Source organism: Dreissena polymorpha, chromosome 3 (genome assembly GCF_020536995.1).
Source record: "Dreissena polymorpha isolate Duluth1 chromosome 3, UMN_Dpol_1.0, whole genome shotgun sequence".
NCBI lineage: Eukaryota > Metazoa > Mollusca > Bivalvia > Myida > Dreissenidae > Dreissena > Dreissena polymorpha.
This window is the reverse complement of record NC_068357.1, coordinates 98,035,268-98,057,594: the sequence shown is the minus strand read 5'-3', so window position 1 is coordinate 98,057,594 and position 22,327 is coordinate 98,035,268. Positions and strand designations below refer to the sequence as shown.

Sequence of the window (22,327 nt, the reverse complement as noted above, 5' to 3'; positions counted from 1 at the left end):
AAGCCTTATTTCACAATTTTCTCAAATTCAAGGGGAGATAATTCTGGACTTTTTACTCTGATGTAACCCATTTTCAATAGGGTTCGAGTCCTCATTTATATCAACACACTGAACAAGTTTAAAAAGAATTGGATGAAAAATGTTGACTTTATCAGATAAACAAGAGAAAGTCTAACACACGCACACACACAGACAGACAGACACCATGCCATCCCATAAGCTCTTCTGGCCTATGGCCAGTAGAGCTAAAAATGAGTGTGACATTGACTTTGAAGCTTGGGATGACATTTGACCTCTAAGCATGACCTTGACCACAACACGCACACAAACTGGGCCGCTGTGACAGCTATGTTGATATTTCTGTAAACGGGCTCGACATAACAAAGCCGGAAGACCATTTTCTACCGCGGTATATGATGTTAGATGTAATGAATATGGAACATGAAGCACGGATTTTACGATGATAACGGATAGAATAAAGTGAAAACAATGTAATTGTAGTTATTGTACATTAGCAAATTACTTGCCTGATTCTTTTTGAGAGATTTGTACAACTCTTAAGTGCCCGATGTGCATCAGCTAGTTATCAAATTTGGCTTCACAGAGATGCAAACAGACATTTGCAGAAAGTTTAATAAAGATGAAAATTGTATGACTAGGAGAGTGGAGATCCGCCTGTTAACAAGCCCATCCAGGAGAGTGGAGATCCGCCTGTTAACAAGCCCATCCAGGAGAGTGGAGATCCGCCTGTTAACAAGCCCATCCATATATCGCCCGCCCGCCAATGGTGTTCTCTTAATATTTCCAGTTAAGAGACCATGTATACAAATCTGTTAGGCTGAGATTTAAAACAAAACCACACTACAAATTCATATATTTTATTGTATTTCATATTTCTTGTCAATGTAAAACTGTCAGGTTATATAACAAGATACACCTCAACATGAATGACCACGTGGTCTGGTAAAATGTCAACCATATTACCTTACCAACAGCTGAACAGTGTTACCTCAATGCAAATTAAAGACTAGCTGAAGTGCTTTTTAGTTCTGTACAGATATTCCATGAAACGTATTATAAAAAGTTAAACTCTACTCTGAATTCAAAGCGTTCAAACTTATTCTAAGTTATAAACTGATTGTACATGGAAATAAATTGCTTTTTTAATTATCAATTAGTGAAAGATATTAATTTTATAATACTTAAAATATTAACCTACATTAATAACATACATGTACCGTATGTTGACAGGGGTGATGTATAAAAAAATATTTACAGGCATTTAATAACTTAAATATTTGTAACAGAACTATCGGCATTTATTCCTTATTTTGTTTAAAACAGTAAATTAAAATCTAGAATAATTCGGGACAGAAAACAATTTATCAATCTAGTAGAATATCCTAAATCTTAACTTATATCAGGGTCATACACCAACATTTGACCTCAATTTCCCACCACTGTTCTAAGAGTTGCAATTTTGGAAACACCTCAGTGTAGGAAAATATCTGACCCTCTTATTTGGTCCATCAAAACTTTTAAATAGATCTTGTAAAGTTTGTATCTATTTGTTGAGCAATTCTGGCATTAAACAGGGAATTCTGCGTGAGAATTTCAAATCACGTCCGTCATTTTTTTCTTTAATAGAACTCATTGAAAGTTTTCTCAGAAAATCCAAGACCCACCATACATTTTACGGGCCATATGCTAATGGATCCGAGCTAATTTCCCTCACTTAATATGCTGTGTACCTATTCTTGATCCATTAACCTCTAACAGACTTGGGACAAATGCCTGTATCATATGATTATTACAGACCACTACCAAAATGTCACACTTAATGTTGCTAATCTGCACTTTTTCTTTATGATTTGTGCTCACACAAATGCTCTTTAAATGAAATTCAGATCTTAAAACGCTCTTTGAAACCACTGTATAATACATACATCTACAAATGACAAGGGAATAATGATACTTCACGTACAAATGTGTGGTCATATGACAAAATCCACAACATGTACATTACCAACCAATGGTTCCACATTGCTGATATATGATATCAACAAATGAACAATTCAAGCATTGGTCCATGACTGGTGAATAAAATGTACAAAAAAAAGCCAGACTGTATCTCAACCCCCCCCCTATATGCTATTCCCTTCTCTTCTTGCGATCATAGTCTCGACTGGAGCGTGTGTCTTCGGCTCCACGTTTCTGACCCGTCTTGGCCTCCTTCAAGAACTTATCAAGACCGAAGGGGTCTTCCTCTTCAAAGCGCTCAAACTGAACGGGTCCCTCGCGGCGACGACTGGCGTCTGCCCCTGTGAATCCCTTGTCTGGAACAAACCTGAAATACAAGCAACACCAAACCCATGAACTCAAGAGCAGGATAGAAACTAACATTTTGCACTTGATAGCAAACGTTTGGTCCCTGAATATTTCCCGTGCAGAGGAAAATTTAATGGTCCCACCACACATTTTAAGGACAATTGGCTATACAGCCCTCGAATATATAAAACCCGGCAAAACAAAGAAGATATAGGAGTATTTAGGCATTTTTTTCTTTAAAGGCAAGGCACTATACATAAAAACAGTTAAATAGAAAATATATTGAATGTTATAAAGCACACTGCTAAATTTAATTGTTGCAGACATTGGCATAAGATAAAAATTGAGCTATATGATTAAAAAAGACGGATGCCTGACCCTTTCTATTGTTCCTTAGAAAAAAACACTCGAAACTTAATCATGACATAAAAATAATCCAAGCCGGGATTGATTAAACTGCTGTAACTGCTAAACAGCCTCCTATCAGATACAAAAGTTTCAAGTTCAACCTTCCAGAATCCTCAAAGATTAAATCAATATTACTCGGAAATGAATGAAAACTGGCTTTTTCCCAAATTTACATCACCTTAATCTGTAGGAGAAAGTAAAGTCATTTACACAAAGTAAATCTTACATCAATATGTAAATATGTGAATACCCAGGAGACAAAATGAGTAATAGTAAAATGATCAGACTAGAAATAAGTGAAGCTCCACTAAGCACAGAAACATGTTTAGTGCAATGGGAAATAAATAAGCACAGAGACACACAAACATGGATAGAGAAATACATCTAACCTGTTAGTCTTCATGAGTTCGTCAAGGTCATCCCCGTAGGTATCCTTGTCCTTGTTACGTGAGGGACGGTAGATGTGTTGTGCTGCCTCCTTGTCAGCTCGCCAAGGCTTGTCGTACACGTTGTAGCCTTCATCATCTCCAAAACCACTGTCCATACCCTGGCGAAGTTAAAATGATCAATTAGTGTAAGAAAGTCAGCTCTTAAATAAAGAAGGGCACCCTGTATTTTAAATGGGTAGGTCAATAAAGTGAAAGCGAGATCCTCTACGTTTTCCACATTGATGGATTTTTGTCGAAGGGAGATCTGTTCTTAAAGAAACTCCAATCTAGGCGGGGAGTGTTGAGCCTGATTAGCCTGTAGGGACTGCACAGGCTAATCTGGGATGACAGTTTACGCACTGCACAGGCTAATCTGGGATGACAGTTTACACACTGCACAGGCTAATCTGGGATGACAGTTTACTACCTGCACAGGCTAATCTGGGATGACAGTTTACACACTGCACAGGCTAATCTGGGATGACAGTTTACACACTGCACAGGCTAATCTGGGAAGACAGTTTACACTGCACAGGCTAATCTGGGATGACAGTTTACACACTGCACAGGCTAATCTGGGATGACAGTTTACACACTGCACAGGCTAATCTGGGATGACAGTTTACACACTGCACAGGCTAATCTGGGATGACAGTTTACACACTGCACAGGCTAATCTGGGATGACAGTTTACACACTGCACAGGCTAATCTGGGATGACAGTTTACACTGCACAGGCTAATCTGGGAAGACAGTTTACACACTGCACAGGCAAATCTGGGATGACAGTTTACACACTGCACAGGCTAATCTGCGATGACAGTTTACACTGCACAGGCTAATCTGGGATGACAGTTTATACACTGCACAGGCAAATCTGGGATGACAGTTTACACACTGCACAGGCTAATCTGGGATGACAGTTTACACACTGCACAGGCTAATCTGGGATGACAGTTTACACACTGCACAGGCTAATCTGGGATTACAGTTTACACACTGCACAGGCTAATCTGGGAGGACAGTTTACACACATGCATTCAGCCCCAATGTCCCTGAGAGTGGTTTATATATACAGGTTGTGGCCTTCATTATTGCTGAAACCACTGTCCATACCCGAGGGAAGTAAAAATGTGACATCAGTGAAAGAAAGTATCTTCTTCACAAAAATCTAGACAGGCAGAAAGTTTTGTTCCTGATAAGCCTGTGCCTGCTGGGTGGTAAATTTCCTCAATATCTCGGACAGGTTTAAGTGACGTTTTAGTCATGGTTCTGAGGGCTTTTGTACCGGCAGTTGACATTTTTTGGGATACTAATAATAAGAATGTAAAACAAAACATTCAACAAATCAATCATTTATCATCATGAAAAATATACTTTATTGTTCAAAATGATAATAACATATAATTCATTATTTAGAACATATTTATTTCACAAATCAAAATTATTATCCCATTTAACGTAATAACTTTCAGCATTTATATTATGAGCAGATATATTTGTATTCAAATGTTAGTGGTATTGATGTGAAAATTTGGTAAAATCTTGAACGCAGAAATTCATCATATGGTAAAAAAAATTGAAACTTGCTCACAAATAATCAACAACGATTTCGCCATTATGCATGAAACACGTAAATTTACCAACACACGCATCGCTCGCTATTCGACTGTTACATATTCGTAAATCACGAGATACCCGAGAAATATTTTCTGCATTCTGGAAAAACATATTATCTAATTTATACTAAGCAGATAATCCAAAGTTATTGTATAATTAATATGTCCAATCAAACTTTAAAACAAGGGCTGTTTGTAAAACATGCATGCCCCCCATATGGGCTGTCAGTTTTAGTGGAAGCCATTGTGTGAATAAGTTTTTTGTCACTGTGACCTTGACCTTTGACAAAGTGACCTGAAAATCAATAGGGGTCATCTGCCAGTCAAGGTCAAAATACCTATGAAATTTTATGATCCTAGGCCTTATTTTTCTTGAGTTATCATTAGGAAACCATTATACTGTTTCAAGTCACTGTGATTGTGACCTTTGACCTAACGACCTGAAAATTTATAGGGGTCATCTGCCAGTCATGATCAATGTACTTATGAAGTTTCATGATCCCAGGTGTAAGCATTCTTGAGTTATCATCCTGAAACCATTTTACTAGTTCGAGTCACTGTGACCTTGACGTTTGACCTAGTGACCTGAAAATCAATAGGGGTCATCTGCTAGTCATTATCAAGGTATCTTTGAAGTTTTATGATCCTAGGCGTAAGCATTCTTGAGTTTTCATCCAGAAACCATTTTACTATTTCAAGTCACTGTGACCTTGACCTTTGACCTAGTGACCTGAAAATCAATAGGGGTCATCTGCCAGTCATGATCAATCTACCCATGAAGTTGCATGATCCTAGGCCTAAGCATTCTTGAGTTATCATCCAGAAACCAACTGATGGACAGACCGACCGATGGACGGACTGACATGTACAAAACAAAGGGGGGCATAATAATCCAGGATGAGTGCTTAATTTTATTATAATCAAACAATGAATGAAAACTTCACTCAGATAAGATCTATTTATTTACGAAACGATTATGCGTTAATTGTGGGACAGTTGTGAATAAGTCAACGAAACCACACCTTCATCCAATAAAAAAATATACCGTGAGAACTTCAACAATAAAGATTGGTTAAAGGCGTATCCAACGATCGAGTAATTATTTTTGATTGATCAGAAGTAGTTTGTAGCAGAACCATTGTGCATATCATTATCGGATAACTATTTTAGGCGTGACGCAATAAAGACAAATGATCTAAAGGATGCCAATACTACACTTTACACTTTGATCTTAGTCAAAAGGCTGAGAATGATAATTGGTGGCATAAAGACACCTGCACCTGTTGACAGTTAGTATGTACACGGATTAACTTTAAACCGGTACAAGTGTCAGCGGCTCGTTTTTCTATTGTTCTTAGTAGACAACGGACGATGTATCAATACAACTAATTTCTATGTATAATTTTTGCTACTTTACCGTATGTCACAAATGTTTAATATTAACGAAGTTATTTTACACATGTTTTTATTTGTACTTACTATGAAGATTAATGAATTAAAAACCAATGTAAACATGAGTATTTGTTATCGGGGGACATTTAAGTAAAAGACAAGTCGGCCTTACTGTAAACAGTCATATCATTCCTCTGCTCTGGAGATTTATTAATTAAAAAAAAAATACGGCCAAGAAATACGAATTTTTTTTATTTTATTTAGTACCTCATCCATAAGTAGAGTTGACTTTTTAAGTCAATTTTGGGGGCGTTTTTAGGTCGACTTATGGCCGCAAATGTACGGTAATCAAAACAGTATTTTGACATATCCACACATAAAAGTTAATGACTGGTTGATGTTTTCGAGTAAAAGCACACACTATACTTTGTGTATACCTTAGACTGGTTGAAGAGGCGCTGGTCAAACTGTTCCTGCTGTCCAGCACCAGTGTTAGGGAGACCAAGAGCAATCTTCTCACTGATGTCACGCTCTCTCTCCTTCTGAAGGCGGTTCCTGAAGATTGATTTGATTTATGGTTGTAAAGTGTTGTCCCAGATTAGCCTATGCAGACCAGGACAACACTTTCTGCTCTTATGGATTTTTTTGTATATCGGAAGTCTCTTCTGCAGGCGGTGTGGTGTGATTAATGAGATCATTTCAACTCAACTTAACTAGAAATGGCGCGGCAGAGGACGATGCTTATCCCCACGCCGCATGTTTGACCCAGGGGCGCCCCAGGGTTGGTAATGGGGCCATGCATAGTTGAGATTGACCGTATTGTCATAAAAGAAGTTCAGTATCAATTAGAAGTATATCGGTGTAGAAATGAAGGAATTATAGTAAAAGGCAATTTTGGGTGGGCGTGGCCTATGTGGGCGGGGCACCCCAGGGTTGGTAATAGGGCCATACATAGTTGAGATCGACCGTATTGTCATTAGAGAGGTTCAGTATCAATCTGAAGTAAATCGGTGTAGAAATGAAGAAATTATAGTAAATGGCAATTTTGGGTGGGTGTGGCCTATGTGGGCGGGGCGCCCCAGGGTTGGTAATGGGGCCATGCATAGTTGAGATTGACTGTATTGTCATAAAAGAGGTTCAGTATCAATTTGAAGTGAATCGGTGTAGAAATGAAGAAATTATAGTAAAAGGCAATTTTGGGTGGGCGTGGCCTATGTGGGCGGGGGCCCCCCAGGGCTGGTAATGGGGCCATGCATAGTTGAGATTAACTGTATTGTCATAAGAGAGGTTCAGTATCAATTTGAAGTGAATCGGTGTAGAAATGAAGAAATTATAGTAAAAGGCAATTTTGGGTGGGCGTGGCCTATGTGGGCGGGGAGCCCCAGGGCTGGTATTGGGGCCATGCATAGTTGAGATTGACCGTATTGTCATAAGAAGTAAAATAACCTAAAACAAGAGCTGTCAGAGGACAGTGCGCTCGACTATTCGAGTGCTTGTCAGTATAATGTAAGCCATCATGGAGAGGGGGGGGGGGGGGGGGGTATAATGTGGGTGAGTGATCATTTAATAGACTGATGATCTTTCAAAAATAAAAAATATTTTATTTTATTTTTTTTGGGGGGGGGGGGGGGGGGGCGTGGGGGATGGTTGGGGTGGAGTGCATTGTGGTATGTAAGGTAAGTGTTTTTTTGTCAAACTTTTACATAGATTTATCAATAATATGCATATTCTAAGTATAAAAGGGGCCATATTTCTGTCAAAATGCTTGATACAGTTGTCTGCTGTTGTTTATAGGTTGGGGTCATGTTGGTAAACAAGTATGCAAAATATGAAAGCAATATGTCAAGGGACACAGGAAATATTTGGGGTAGTACGCAACCTTTAACATAGATTTATCAATAATATGCATATTCTAAGTATAAAAGGGGCAATAATTCTGTCAAAATGCTTGATACAGTTGTCTGCTCTTGTTTATAGGTTGGGGTCATGATTGTTAACAAGTATGCAAAATATGAAAGCAATATGTCAAGGGACACAGGAAATATTTGGGGTAGTACGCAAACTTTAACATAGATTTATCAATAATATGCATATTCTAAGTATAAAAGGGGCTATAATTCTGTCAAAATGCTTGATACAGTTGTCTGCTCTTGTTTATAGGTTGGGGTCATGATGGTAAACAAGTATGCAAAATATGAAAGCAATATGTCAAAGGACAATGAAAATATTTGGGGTTGTACACAAACTTTAACATTTGCACGCAAACGGACACGGGAACGGCAACGCCAGGTGTAGGAAAGCTCCACTATATATATTTCATATATAATAGTCAACTAAAAATGAGTAAAAATCTCTGACCCGGCCCCAATCCAACCTCCATAACTTTTGACCCAGGGGTCAGATCAAAATTCCGAATAGTGCATCGTCACACATATGCTCATAGATACCATGTGTGTAAGTTTCAAGGTTCTAGTGCTAATAGTGTAGGAGATTATAGTGGCCAGGACGGACGGGCGGACAGACAGACGGACGGTGGAGATAACCACAATATCCCTACGCTTTTCAAAAAGCTTGGGGATAACAAGTGATTCTGCATGGAAAACTTTTAAAGAATTACTGTAAATGACTCTTGAAATTTTCAGACAAAATTATTTTTTAATTAATACAATTTTATTTTAAATAATTGAAATAATTGAAATAATATTTTGTGACTCTTTTATGGACACCAAGATTTCCCCAGTATATGAGTGCTAAACATTGAGGCCTGCAATTAACACTGAACAAACATGCATCAAATCCTGTGTTCACAAAGCGAGGCTCAAACACACGTCTGCACATGTGTCCCTACCTCTTATCAGGTGCTGCCCTGGCCAGGTTCCTGTCCCTCTGTCTCTCCTTGTGACGCTCACGACGGATCTCATCTCTGTCCCCAACCTCCTCTTCACCTTTTTCTGTGCAAAATATATCAGATTATGATTTGCTATGGTCTTAATCTATTCTTTCATTTATTTGCTATGGTGTAAATCAAATCTTGAATAAATTGCTATGGTGTTAATGAAATCTTTCATTTCTTTGATATGGTGTTATTCAAATCTTGCATTTATTTGATCTGGTGTTTATCAAATCTTGTATCAAGTTTTTCACCATGTTTGCCAATTACAGCAAACTGTAAAATGGTTTATGAAAAATAACCCTCTACTAATGAGATACCCACTTTAACGCATTTGTAGTCCCTAAGAAAATAAAATTAAATTTAGTACATTTCTAACTAGATTCAACCTATGAAGCCTTCATTTCTAACCATAATGGTACTGATGAGCATCAAACAGCATAAAACCTGAACAGATTGCGAGTTATTTGCTGGCTGTTTGTGAATTTTTATGCTGGTTGCATAAAGCCATTTTCATATTGCTTACAAGCCGGAAAGGGATAAACAAGGATTGCTATGGTTTTAGTAAATCGCATGCTGCATTTGGTATTTCACTATGTTTGCCAGTGAGCAAATGTATACTTTTTTATTATTGGTTCTTTACAAGAAAATGTGTCAAATATTAAAACCCCCATAATTATCACATGTCACAAAAACATACGATAAATGAGCCCCATTCTGAGAAAAATGGGTTTAAAGCATGTGCTTAAAATGTCGTCCCAGATTAGCTTGTGTAGTCTGCACATGCTCATCAGGGGCAACACTTTCCACCTAAACTGGGAAGAGACTTCCTTTCAAAGTGAAATACTATGAAAGAGGAAAGTGTTGGTCCTGATAAGCCTTTGCAGACAACATAGAGGATATTTGTTGAATTCGATGGAATATCGATTTTATTTCACGAGTGATCATATAAAATACTTTTTTCACGAGTGGCGAAGCCACGAGTGAAAATGTGTATTTTTTATGATCACGAGTGAGTTAAAATCGATATTCCATTGAATCCAACAAATTTTCTTTTTATTTCATGCTCTTTTCACCGTTTATTTACATTGTAAAAGAGTTTAAACTGTGTAATTTCGCTGGATTTATGACGTCATTTCGTTAAAAAATGACGTCATTTCACAGTAAAACAGTGAAAAATATCGATATTTTTCACTGTTATTTTACACTGTTTAAAACAGTGAAATACCATCTTTATTTCACTGATATTTCTCTATAAACCACCGGAAAGCATAAAATAAACAGGTTTATCTTGGACGACACTTTACACACGTGCATTAAGCCCTGTTTTTCAACCGCAAGGCTAAAATACCGTACAAAACCCCTGTCACGACTCACCGTCCCCACGTCGTATCCCGGCGCGTTCCTCTCTGGCCTTGGCAGCCAGCTGTCTCAGGTGTTCCTCCTTGCGCTCCTTTTCTTTCTGAGCCATCTTGAGCTCCGTCTGAGCTCGAGTCTCGACAGCTTCACGGGCCTAGAAGGGGTGGGACAGGGAGAACTACACAGGCACAGCTTAATTTAATCTACATAAATTTTAAAACTGTACCATAGTTTCAAGAGAAAAAATTAACAGGTTAATGGGCTATGAGGAACTGTCTCTTTCTTTTCTGAATTACATTCCAACAAGTTTAATGGGCATTGCCTGAGGGCTAAAAGACTTTTCAGGACGGTATGACAAAAATTGTGTGCTGATTGGTGGTTGAATTTCTTTTATTAACTATCTTTGCTTGATACCAATTGCAGAATCATTGAGCATGAAACAAACTACTAGTATATTGAGGATGGCTACAAATTGAAGAATCAACCATTGGAGTATGTAACATAGTTGACATAATGTGACAAAGGTGATCAGGATGTTCAAGCTCCAACCTAAAGAACATACTGTTCTGTAGGCTTTGTACACAGACTCAGCAAGGTTTGCAAAGTTTCACTTCACTTCAAAAGTAGTTTTGGGTACAATAAAAACTTAAAAAATTAAACAGTAGTTCTTTTTCAAAGGAGAGAAACAGCTTCCAATTGAAGCGACTTGGGGCATTAAAACAACACAATTTGTGCATTATGGGTGCAAATTAACAACTCCCCCTATCAGAGAATGAAAACAAATATGCATTCGTTTCATGAGGTGTAAGAAAAACCTTACTTTTCTGTCAGCTATGTACAGAGACTCTGCCAGCTTTGCAAAGTTCTCATTGATATGTACACCCTGTAGGCCTCTACCGTCAGCGGCAAGTCGTTTGTCCAGGGGGATGGTGTAACCTTTGGGGTTCTTCCAGTTGGAGATACACGGGGGTATCTTCCACTCCTGCTGCTCCTTCACTGTGACCTGAAACAAGTAGGCGACTAGTTCTCGAGATATGCTTCAAACAAAATTAAAGTACAAAAATTCAGATATGGAAATAACACTTAAAAAATGTAACTAATTAGATCTACTTTCACATAATGTTTAAAGATATCTGTAACTGTAGTTTAAAAGACATGCATCAAACAAACTTAAGTAAAATAATTATCAAAGGCCAATAACTATTAATATGTGAGTGAAAGGGTGCTTGTGACCTGCATATTCCCTGCAGATCCACCTGCATTGTCAGTTTCAAGTTGACACCTCTAACAATCAGGACAAAAAATCAGATATCCGAGAAATGACGATGGGGGGGGGGGGGGGGGAATATCTACAACCAGTATACCCCATAACAATGCTAGACGAACCTTTCTGTTTGGAGAGTGCATGACTGGAGCAGGAGGTGATGGTGGCCCTCTGGGGATCTTTTTGTTCACTCTGAAACATATTGGAATATTAAAGCTTTACTGATCAGATATGTGTTTTGACTCATGTGTAGTCCCTTAGAAAATCAAATTAAATTAATTACCTTTCCAAACAGATTCCAGTTTTAAAGGCTTCATTATGAACTCTTAGGTACTGATGAGCCTAAAATAGCGTATATAAAATCTGCAAGTTACTTGCAAGTTGTTTTGGTTTTATGCTGGTTGCATATAGCCATTTTCACTTTGCTTCTGAGCAGAAAGGGTTAATTTCTGATTGAAGGTGAGCAACTTTCAGATGCATGAAATCTGAATTCTTAGCTACTACATTGGGGAATTATGGGCATACCATTTATTTAACAATGTTATCTTGGATTTAAAGCCATGCCTAACAATGTTATCTTAGATTTATAGCCATGCCTAACAATGTTATCTTGGATTCATAGCCATGCCTAACAATGTTCTCTTGGATTTATAGCCATGACCAACAATGTTTTCTTGGATTATTAGCCATGCCAAACAATGTTCTCTTGGATTTATAGCCATGAACAACAATGTTTTCTTGGATTATTAGCCATGCCTAACAATGTTCTCTTGGATTTATAGCCATGACCAGCAATGTTATCTTGGATTTATAGCCATGCCTAACAATGTTCTCTTGGATTTATAGCCATGAACAACAATGTTTTCTTGCATTATTAGTCATGCATAACAATGTTCTCTTGGATTTATAGCCATGACCAACAATGTTTTCTTGGATTATTAGCCATGCCTAACAATGTTCTCTTGGATTTATAGCCATTAACAACAATGATTTCTTGGATTATTAGCCATGCCAAACAATTTTTTCTTGGATTTATAGCCATGCCTGAAACTCCTTTTTCACTTCTGATAGTGTACACATGTTTTACACAACATAACCTTAAAACAATTATAATCTAGCGGTCTCAACAGCTTAAAAAATTGTCACTCATTTTTCATTGTAAAAATAAATTGATTTAAGATAACACTACTTTTGCAAGAGATAGAAAAACAGTTTTACTTGAATTTTGGTGGTTCCATGGGATCTTTTTGAGCCTCCACCATGCGGATGATCCTCTGTTTGGCTCCCGAGCTGTATGCTACACCCTGCTGTGAGGGCGTGTATCTAAAATGTTATATTCATACTTTTAAATGAAGTATGATGAATACATCTATTTCTTTTCTAAAGGTTTGATTACAATACCTGCTTCACTTATAACAGCATACTAAATAAAGTATGACATTTATTTTTAACAGAGTTCATGAAATTGAAATTGAATATATTTCTCTAAGCTTATTATCCAAGTTTACCATATCTGCATCAAACTTTCTTCACGAAATTATAAAAGTCAAAACATTCAAATACAAAGGCAATTAGTTTATCTAAATAAGCTTCAAGTCAAATAAAATATTCAGTATCTAGATAATATTATTTTGTTGTTGTAGTTGGTCAGCATCAATTTGCAGATAACCAGTAAGCACTGGAAATTACTACCAACACATGTCAGCGCCCTCACACTTCTTTGGGGGAAGGAGTCCGCAGCCCTTAGGAGAGGGAATTTTCGCGGTGATTCCCTTTTTGGGGGATTTTTTTACTTACTCTCTCATTATTACATTTGTACAAGTTTGCACTACATTCATTGCATTTTTCATAATTTAGTATGTTTGCAAAGATTAAATTGAAATTAAATTGAGATATAATAATCATGAGACACATCTTTCTATTAAAAAAAAAAAAAATTTTTTAGGGGGAATTTTTCCCCCCAAAAGGGGAAAAAAGTATACTTTTCAGGTGGGGGACTGCCGCCGAATTTCGGGGGCAGATTAAATAGATTGAGGGCCCTTCATGTATTCAAACATGATTAAAAACTAAAGCAAGTATTAAAATCTGCACATTTTGCCCAATTTACACATTTAATAGTGGCCACTCTTCTGTAAAGGTGGCAAAATAAAGTGTTTGCTATTCACCATATGTACCCAGCATGTTTCTTTCTGCACATGTGTAACATCCTTTAATATTTAACTTGCTCTCAAGATGCCACATCAGTATTCAGCCTTAATTGGCTTGAATGCTTCTTTTAACCAGCAAATTCGTTGAATTGATACCCCGCAAAAAATAATTTTGAGACAAACAGACAGACTGATTGACAACGCCAATTATATATCTCTCAGCCTTTGGCAGGGGAAAGGTGTATGAGCCACATTTGTGGAAAAAAAATGGGCTTAATGCATGTGCATGTGTGTCCCAGATAAGCCCGTGCAGGCTGCAGTCTGAAGAAACTTCCTTTCAACAATTTTTTTTCATAAAAGCGGAAATAGTTGTCCCTGTTTAGCCTTAGCTGTATTGCAAAATCACGTGCATAAACCCACTTTTCTCAAAACTCATTTTAACATAGATCAAGTAAAGTATTTTCTAATAACCTGATGTATTGAGCTGGAGCCTGTTTCTCTGCAGCTCTGACAGGCATAGCCGCGGCAATTTTCCCAGACACAAGTTTCTCAAGAGCCATTCGTGTCTTTTCCGTGTTTTCCTGAACGGAATCCTCATCTGGGCGCTCGAAGCTGGGATCGTCCTCGTCAATTTGTTTCGGGACCAGGTCTTGGAACTTGGAATGGACCACCTGGAATGAAGAATCTTAGAATGGAAATATCACTATTAAAAAGGTTTGCATTATCTTATAAAGAGATCTTATTTAGCAAGATGTCTTATCTTTGACTATTTCATGTCAATCACAAGCAGCTAATTATGTATGAATATAACATATTTGTAATTGTTCAACTATCAACTTTTATCTTAATATCTATTTAAACAGATCATTTTATAGCTGTGGAATGCAGAACAAACGCAATTTTTTTCACAAGTAATCCCACATACCCATGCAGTAAAAACTGATAAATAAAACCTTGCAAGCCGTAACACTTAGCACACTGGTTCACAGTATTTGTCTATGAAAACCTTATTGTTTTATTATCATCTCTACAATATGATGTTTCCAAATTTGATAAGCATATTGATCATGTTAAAAAATACACATTATATTTTTTCAAGCCTCAAACACTGCAAAACTTACCTTATCTTTTCCGTGGCCGTGTCTGGCGATGGCATCATACTTGATCTTGCCCTGTGCATCTAGCGCAACTGCCAAGGCGTTCGATGAGCTCTTCTTCTGTCCCATACCCAGGGGATACTGTGCGACCAGTATTTCAGGGAAGGCACCTCCATCTCCAAAATCCTGAAAAAACACTTAATACAAGTTTTGTACCCTTACAAAATGCACAATTATTATGAAATACCGTTACCCTAGATAGAAACGTAACCAAGTTATAATAGAAAATAATGACGCCAATCTGTCATAAATTACCATGTATAAAACAGGTATAAATGAGACGCCCTATGGGAAGAAGGGGCTTAATGCTCATGCATTAAGCGTCGTCCCAGATTAGCCTATGCAGTCTGCACAGGCCTATAAGGGACAGACACTATACGCTACAATAAATTTTTCATTTAAAGGAAATCTCTTCTAAACAAAAATCTTTTTTAGGAGGAACGTGTCAGCTTGATAAGCCCAGAGGACTGCACAGGCTTATCGGGGACGACACTTAACGCACACGCATTTATGCCTGTTTCCCCAGAGCAAGGCTCCAATATATTTCTCTTTTAACACACTTTAACAGACAAACACAAGTGTTTCACACTGATCCCTATCTGTAGCCTTACATCTTGTGACCTTGGTATCCAGCCTTTTCTGTGACCATATGGAGGGGCAGCTCTATTACTGATAACAGGCGCAATCTGAAAACATACATGTACGTAGCATATACACTGTAACTCCAATATAGTGCGGTCCGTTATAACGCTGTGTCATTGGATCCCGTTTTTTCTCCAACCTTCCATTTCTGATTCAAATCCATGTTATGCAACTTTATGTATTTTCAGAAAATTCAAAGAAGCCGGCGATCACAGCTTGATTGCTTTATCGGTCCGTTTAACTGATTTTAATCGATTAGAGGTTAAATGACACTCGACAGCTAATTGTTATGTAATGTCAATAAAGGTGTGAAAACTCGCGAGTCCGTGTTTATTACATGTATTCCCTATCAGAGCGGATCGGTGCCCTAATTTCAATCAGGCAAGTGCAACCGGAATAATTATCAAATTAAAGTTGTTTAAAACGATTACCTGTTTATGTTTTGTATTTATCATGTATTGTATTTCATTGTATAAACTATGGCTGTGTGTGTAATCGTTTATTATATGCTATACATGATTGATAAATATAAATTTCTTTGTGTATGTTTAATGTTTCAGTACGTATACGAAAAATAAATTTAAAAATCCTGACGATTTATTTACATGCTAACACAGTGTAGTAGTTAACAGAGATGCACTTAAATTTTTGCCCGTTATCAGAAAGTCCACGGATAGCACGTTTTTTACATGCTGTGTATGACGCAATAAAACATTTCTTTGTACATGTATAGTATTGCATTCAATCTAAATTCAAATTCGCTCCAATGAAAGCTGTGTCACATAATGCACTATACTATTTTTTCTGAAAAATGGCGTAGGAATATGAATTTGTTTATGAAATTAGTAAACATATTTCTTGTCATAAATCTTTAACATTATTTTTTCGTAAGTGATGTTGTAATTATATTTGATTATCGGATAAATGTGCACATTAGAAAAGCGGTATGTATACTGTTATCGTTCGATTCGGTTTATATGCATGTATTTGCGGATGACAACACAGCATGACAATACACAGGACCTATATTATAGGCTATACTATACCTGTTTTTATAGCCCCCTTAAATAAATAATCTCAATATTTATTACACTGTCAGTTTATAACGCTGTTGCGTGGCTTGGACCCCGTCATCCGCGTTATATTGGAGTAACTGTGTATCTATGTTCACAACATAAATGCTGGCCAAGCAACAGACACATGGAATATTTGCTATACAGGTTGCATATAACTATAGATAACATATTTTTTTTCTTATTTTTACAGAATTATACACAGCATATAAATCGTAGTGAACATATGACCAAAACATATTTTTGCGAAATAAGCAGTACTTTAATTGATTTAAGACTGGTAAAAAAAGCCAGTTCGTTAAATATGTTGGGCTGGACAAGTCATAGAATTTCTGACCCTTTCTTATTTATTAAAATACGATACATTGACAATTAATTTTAATAACATACTGACCTGCATTTGAGCTCTGATTTGCCTCTCTTCATCATCTCTGTCAAATATTCGTGTTGAAGGGGCAGGCAAAATGCTGAAATCAATTTAATATCCTGTGATTGCAAATTAACATGGGTCATCCCAATACACATGACAGGAACTGCTGGGTCATCCCAATACACATGACAGGAACTGCTGGGTCATCCCAATACACATGACAGGAACTGCACCAACGCCCTGCTGAAATTGTAAATAAGGTACAAAACATACGCCATCCAAGACTCTGACCCTACAGTATGTACATATAGACATTCCTTGCGTACATGTATATCATGACAGCAAATGAAAACAATGAATGATATATAACTATATTTTTTATTCAACTGTCTAATAATTGTCACTAAGGTATTGAAATTGGATTTGTTGCTAACAAATACGTAAAAATTGAAATTTAAGAGTTGTTAAGTTGTCAATATTATAATAACTAAGGTTAAAGCCATAGAGCTGCATAGTTAAATTAACTAACTGTTGCATATTATTTACCGAAAAAAAACCAACAACCTTATTTTGGACAGCAATTGGGAAATTTTCAAGATTTTTCACCAAGGGGAAAGTCCCGTTTTCCTGATCTTTATTAAGGAAAAAAATCACTGCAGCCCGTGGCCATTATCAGTCTTCTTAGTAACTGGCCAAGTTTTGTGTGGCAATAACATGTACATCACAAATAGTCTGCATGATTTAACTGCCTGCTTACGAGTGCTGTCCTTCATACAAAGCGTGGGCTCTAATTGGCTAATATTGATTTTTTAATACAACAACGCTCCGCCTTTAGGCGGACTTTAGTTATGGTCAGCCATGCATGAATGCATGTGATTGACAGGTAATTAACATACCGGTAGCCATTATTATAAAAGAAGAAGAGCAAACAGACATGGTCACTCAATGTCAGTTTCCATCCTAGTTGCAATAATTTAACTCTCAGCTTTATAACCCAAAGGGTTGCTGAGAGTTGCAATGCGCAGTCTATTGTCCAAAGGTGCAAAATTTCATCACTACTGCAAAGGCTAAGGAACACTGATACTGCAAAAACTTATCAATGTTTACCTGTCTGAATCACAAACTCATGCAAATGGTACCATTAAAGCAAGAAATTATTGCTTTTTATATACTTTGTTATTCTTTCATACGCCCTATCCACCATATTGGGAACTGCTGTAATGTTGCCGACAAAAAGAGTCGCTATCTGTTTTAGGTTGCATTACACCAATATTTCCCACATTGTGATACAGTACACTCCACGCGTTTTCCCCAAAAAACGCGCTCCCTCCGCGGGTTTTTTCTGCTAGCGAGTGTTCACGCGGCGTTGGAAGAGCGAGGTGAACTCGATAAAACGCTCGGCGTTACGCCGCGTTCGCTAATTCCCGCGGCGTGTATTACTTTAGGCTAGGCGGTAAATGCAGACACCTTCCGTTCTTATCAGTGATCGCCGCGCAACGCCGCGTTAGCAGTGTGCTACTGGGCATGCCAAAAAATAACAAGGGACAAAATTGTCACAAAACCAGGTTTTCATTGTGAAAAAAAAATCTGATAAAGGGAGAAAACTCAAACTGAACTTTTGAAATGACCAAAAAAAATTAACCCCCTTTGTAAGTTTTTTTTTTTTTTTTAAATCTACTTTTAGTCGTGGCGACCTTGACATTGGAGATATTGACGTGATTCTTTCGTGGGACACACCGTCCCATGATGGTGAACAAATGTGCCAAATGATTTTAAAATCTCACAATGAATGACATAGTTATGGCCAGGACAAGCTCATTTATGGCCATTTTTGACCTTTGAACTCAAAGTGTGACCTTGACCTTGGAGATATCGACGTAATTATTTCGCGCGACACACCGTCCAATGATGGTGAACAAATGTGCCAAATGATTTTAAAATCTGACGATGAACGACATAGTTATGGCTCGGACAAGCTCATTTATGGCCATTTTTGACCTTTGAACTCAAAGTGTGACCTTGACCTTGGAGATATCGACGTAATTATTTCGCGCGACACACCGTCCAATGATGGTGAACAAATGTGCCAAATGATTTTAAAATCTGACAATGAACGACATAGTTATGGCCCGGACAAGCTTATTCCGCCAGCCCGCCAGCCAGCCAGCCCGCCCGCATTCGCCAATCTAATAACCAGTTTTTTCCTTCGGAAAACCTGGTTAAAAACATTGTTATAATAAATTGTTTAAATACTGTAGTACATGTATAAAAATATAATTGTATAGAAAATTAATACGTATAAAAATTATGTTTTTTAATTCACAGGTACGTCTACAATATGAATTAGTCTAATATAATACATTTGACAAATTGATATTTAAATCATAACACATACGACACAAGAATAAATGTTCCGTAAAATTTCCAAATGAGAATAATAATTAGTAATCCGAAACACACTACGATTTTTAATTGTTAACACGACGTTTACAAATGCTTCCAATATACAGTCATGTATATTTCCCGACAAAAGCGCGCGAAAATTATGCTGCAATGTACAAGGTCAAGGTACAATGTATACTCCTGCAAAGCGTGCGTGTATTGATTTTTTTGATACAAACTTTGTAGCGCAGAGAACATTGTTGATTTCGGTTAAAAGTTTCTTTGGTATTTATTTACGAAATTATATCGCGAATAAGTTGATATTTCCTCTAAAATAATTTCAAATCGAACACGCCGAATCTTTATCGTTACGGTATTTTAGTAGAGTAATTATTTTAACACTAATTGTACTGTAAACTGATTACAGAAGACATCTGGGCGGAACTGGATTTTAAGTGTTTGACGTTATGAAAACACGCAAAGCTTGTCTACTGACCTATTGTGTAGACTGCTGTATTCGGTGTTTTGACAAAAGGGATTAACATGTGTGAATGTCACTCTGCCGATTTGGTCCATAATTACTGGTAAACATTGTTTAGAATGTCGACGCAACAAGAATACAACTGTGAATATTAAATGCAATTATCAACTCAATAGTTACCACCTTTTAGCAATCAATGGAATAACCTACAAACAAAGAGAAAATCAATGCATTAGCGAGCAGAGAATAGACTTTGTTCCGACAATTTAAACCATTCCTTATGCATTCGTTGAACGTGTTTACTTGAGTAAGTTATGCCTTTAGACAGGAAGCGGCTTTTCTTTGATTACGTCAAACTGTCAATTCACACAGATTTGCCAGATTTTTAGGGTCCTTGGTCATTTGTATACATGTTCATTATAGAAAATCACCTGCTAACATGAAAACTTTGGATTAAATTATCAAAATAAAAACAATGTTGCAAACTGTGTTTATATTAATTGGTAAGTATTAGTTAAAAGACGACGTTTTGTGTGTCGTAAATCAACGAGTTTTCTATACAACCACAACTACTTCTACAACCACGTCGGGATCGATCTATCTTGGTTGTTTTTTTTAATTGTAAATATTATACTACATGTACATGTATGTACTTGTAATAAATGTAATTTTATTTGAAAATCAGGAAGTCAAACAAAATTAAATTGATTGTTATCTCGTAAAACGCGGAGTTTCCCCCGCGTTGCCAACGTCGAGGGCCGCCGCGTCGGTTTATCAGTTTTGCCGATCGTTAACCGCCGCGTCCAAAATCATGCAAACGCCGCGTATAGCGGGATTTTCTTAATCTCCCTCCAGGTCGAAACCCGCGGAGTATGGAGGGAAATTGGGGAAAACGCGTGGAGTGTACTGTATTTGATGTACCCCCTTAGTCGCTAACGATGTTTTGAGTCGTTGAATATTTACACTGTTTGAAATTTCTAAATGAAAATGAAAGCAAGAATAGTGTGTTGAAATATCGTCGTGATTTTAGGTTGCATGCAAAGAATAACGTCCGTAAGCTGCCATTCAGGAAAACTTAATGTGGTTAGGAAGTTTATTCATCCCTTTCCTTAATCGGTAACAAGGATATCTGTTTAGTGATGCCTGAGAAATCTGTGCGCAGATTTGCGATGGTATTTAAGAACGGGTGCATAGGGACTCCCAGAGCCGCCATAGCAAAATTATCAAAGACTCTGGGAGTACATTTAATGGACTAGTTTTCATCCCAAACAGAAAAGCTAGAATAAAACATGGTAACTGTTGGTACTCCTATTTATAACCACGGCAGTGAGGTTGCTATTATTACACTTTAACATTATATCATGCACGTCCGAAACATCAGGTCTGGTTACTATTCAATTATATTTTGCTCATTTAAAATTACCATATTAACTAAACATCGACATATAAATCAATATAATTATTATAAATAATATTTGTTGACAAATAAAAACGTCTTTGCTTTATGAAGAAAAAGGTGATAGTTCAATAAAAAATAAGAAAACATTGAAGCCTACTCCGATATTTTCAGCGCCATCTTGAATCGTACCTTTGTGAGTTAGAGTTAATCTCTATGCTTATTATGAAAATAATATTATTGTTGAACAAATTAGGTATAAGGTCGTTCTAAAATAGGAAAAATAACGATAAAGCTATCATTGATAGTTTTTGATGGAAATTTACATTTAATGTCGAAGAATAATATTAGAGATTAAAGCTAATGGCGATCATCATTGACATCAATGACAGTTCAACGAATGACAGTTATGTAATTGACCTTTCGACAGCCGATTGATTGACAGGCTTATTAACCAATCAGATTACTGCATAGATTAGGCCCGTTTCTATCCGCCATTTTGTCCGTCAAACTCGCCGTTGTTCGTCACATAAGCTTATACGTAATGCTGTGTTTTAAACAAAGAAAATGGTTAAAAGGTGCTGTTATGGCACTTGTTATTCAGACACAATGTATCCAGAACGGTTAAAAGATGGAACTACGTTTTTCCGTTCCATTAACCGGGTACTAATCTTAAAAAATGCAAACGTTGGATTCGTCTTTGTAGTCGTCTCAACGAACAGCTTAATCTCAACATATTAAGCTATCGCCCGAAAGCAAAACACCTCGACGTTTGTTCTAAGGTCGTCATAATAAGATACTACGCGAAAATAGAATATGTAAGTTTTGCACCGGACACGCTATAGAAAACGAGTATCACTTTTTACTTGTTTTCTATATAGAGAAATTAGAAAGGAACATTTAAAACCATATTTTCAAAGGTGGCTAACGTTAAATAAATTTGACATTCTAATGCAGTCGGCTAATAAAAAAATATTCTAAACTTTGCTAA

At 37.0% G+C, this 22,327-nt stretch overlaps 1 protein-coding gene across 1 annotated transcript; it reads right to left on the bottom strand.

Moving 5' to 3' along the window:
- Window positions 1–862: 862 nt before the first annotated feature.
- LOC127875465 (SNW domain-containing protein 1-like) lies at window positions 863–21,567 on the bottom strand. The gene is made up of 13 exons (XM_052420532.1): window positions 21,497–21,567; window positions 17,102–17,174; window positions 15,604–15,678; window positions 14,957–15,118; window positions 14,307–14,506; window positions 12,907–13,011; window positions 11,811–11,880; window positions 11,245–11,427; window positions 10,443–10,578; window positions 9,024–9,126; window positions 6,613–6,730; window positions 3,126–3,283; window positions 863–2,347 (listed from the first exon to the last, which is right to left on the bottom strand). Exons 1-13 carry the CDS (start codon window positions 21,514–21,516, stop codon window positions 2,152–2,154), a joined length of 1,599 nt encoding a protein of 532 aa, XP_052276492.1. The 5' UTR covers window positions 21,517–21,567; the 3' UTR covers window positions 863–2,151.
- Window positions 21,568–22,327: the final 760 nt, after the last annotated feature.

Coding starts and splice junctions, on each gene's coding strand:
- LOC127875465 (XM_052420532.1), bottom strand. CDS start 21,516: ATGGCGCTGAAAATATCGGA. Junction 13,012..14,306: donor GCTCCAGCTCAATACATCAG/GTTATTAGAAAA, acceptor ATAACATTTTAG/ATACACGCCCTCACAGCAGG. Junction 11,881..12,906: donor ATGGAACCACCAAAATTCAA/GTAAAACTGTTT, acceptor AATATGTTTCAG/AGTGAACAAAAAGATCCCCA.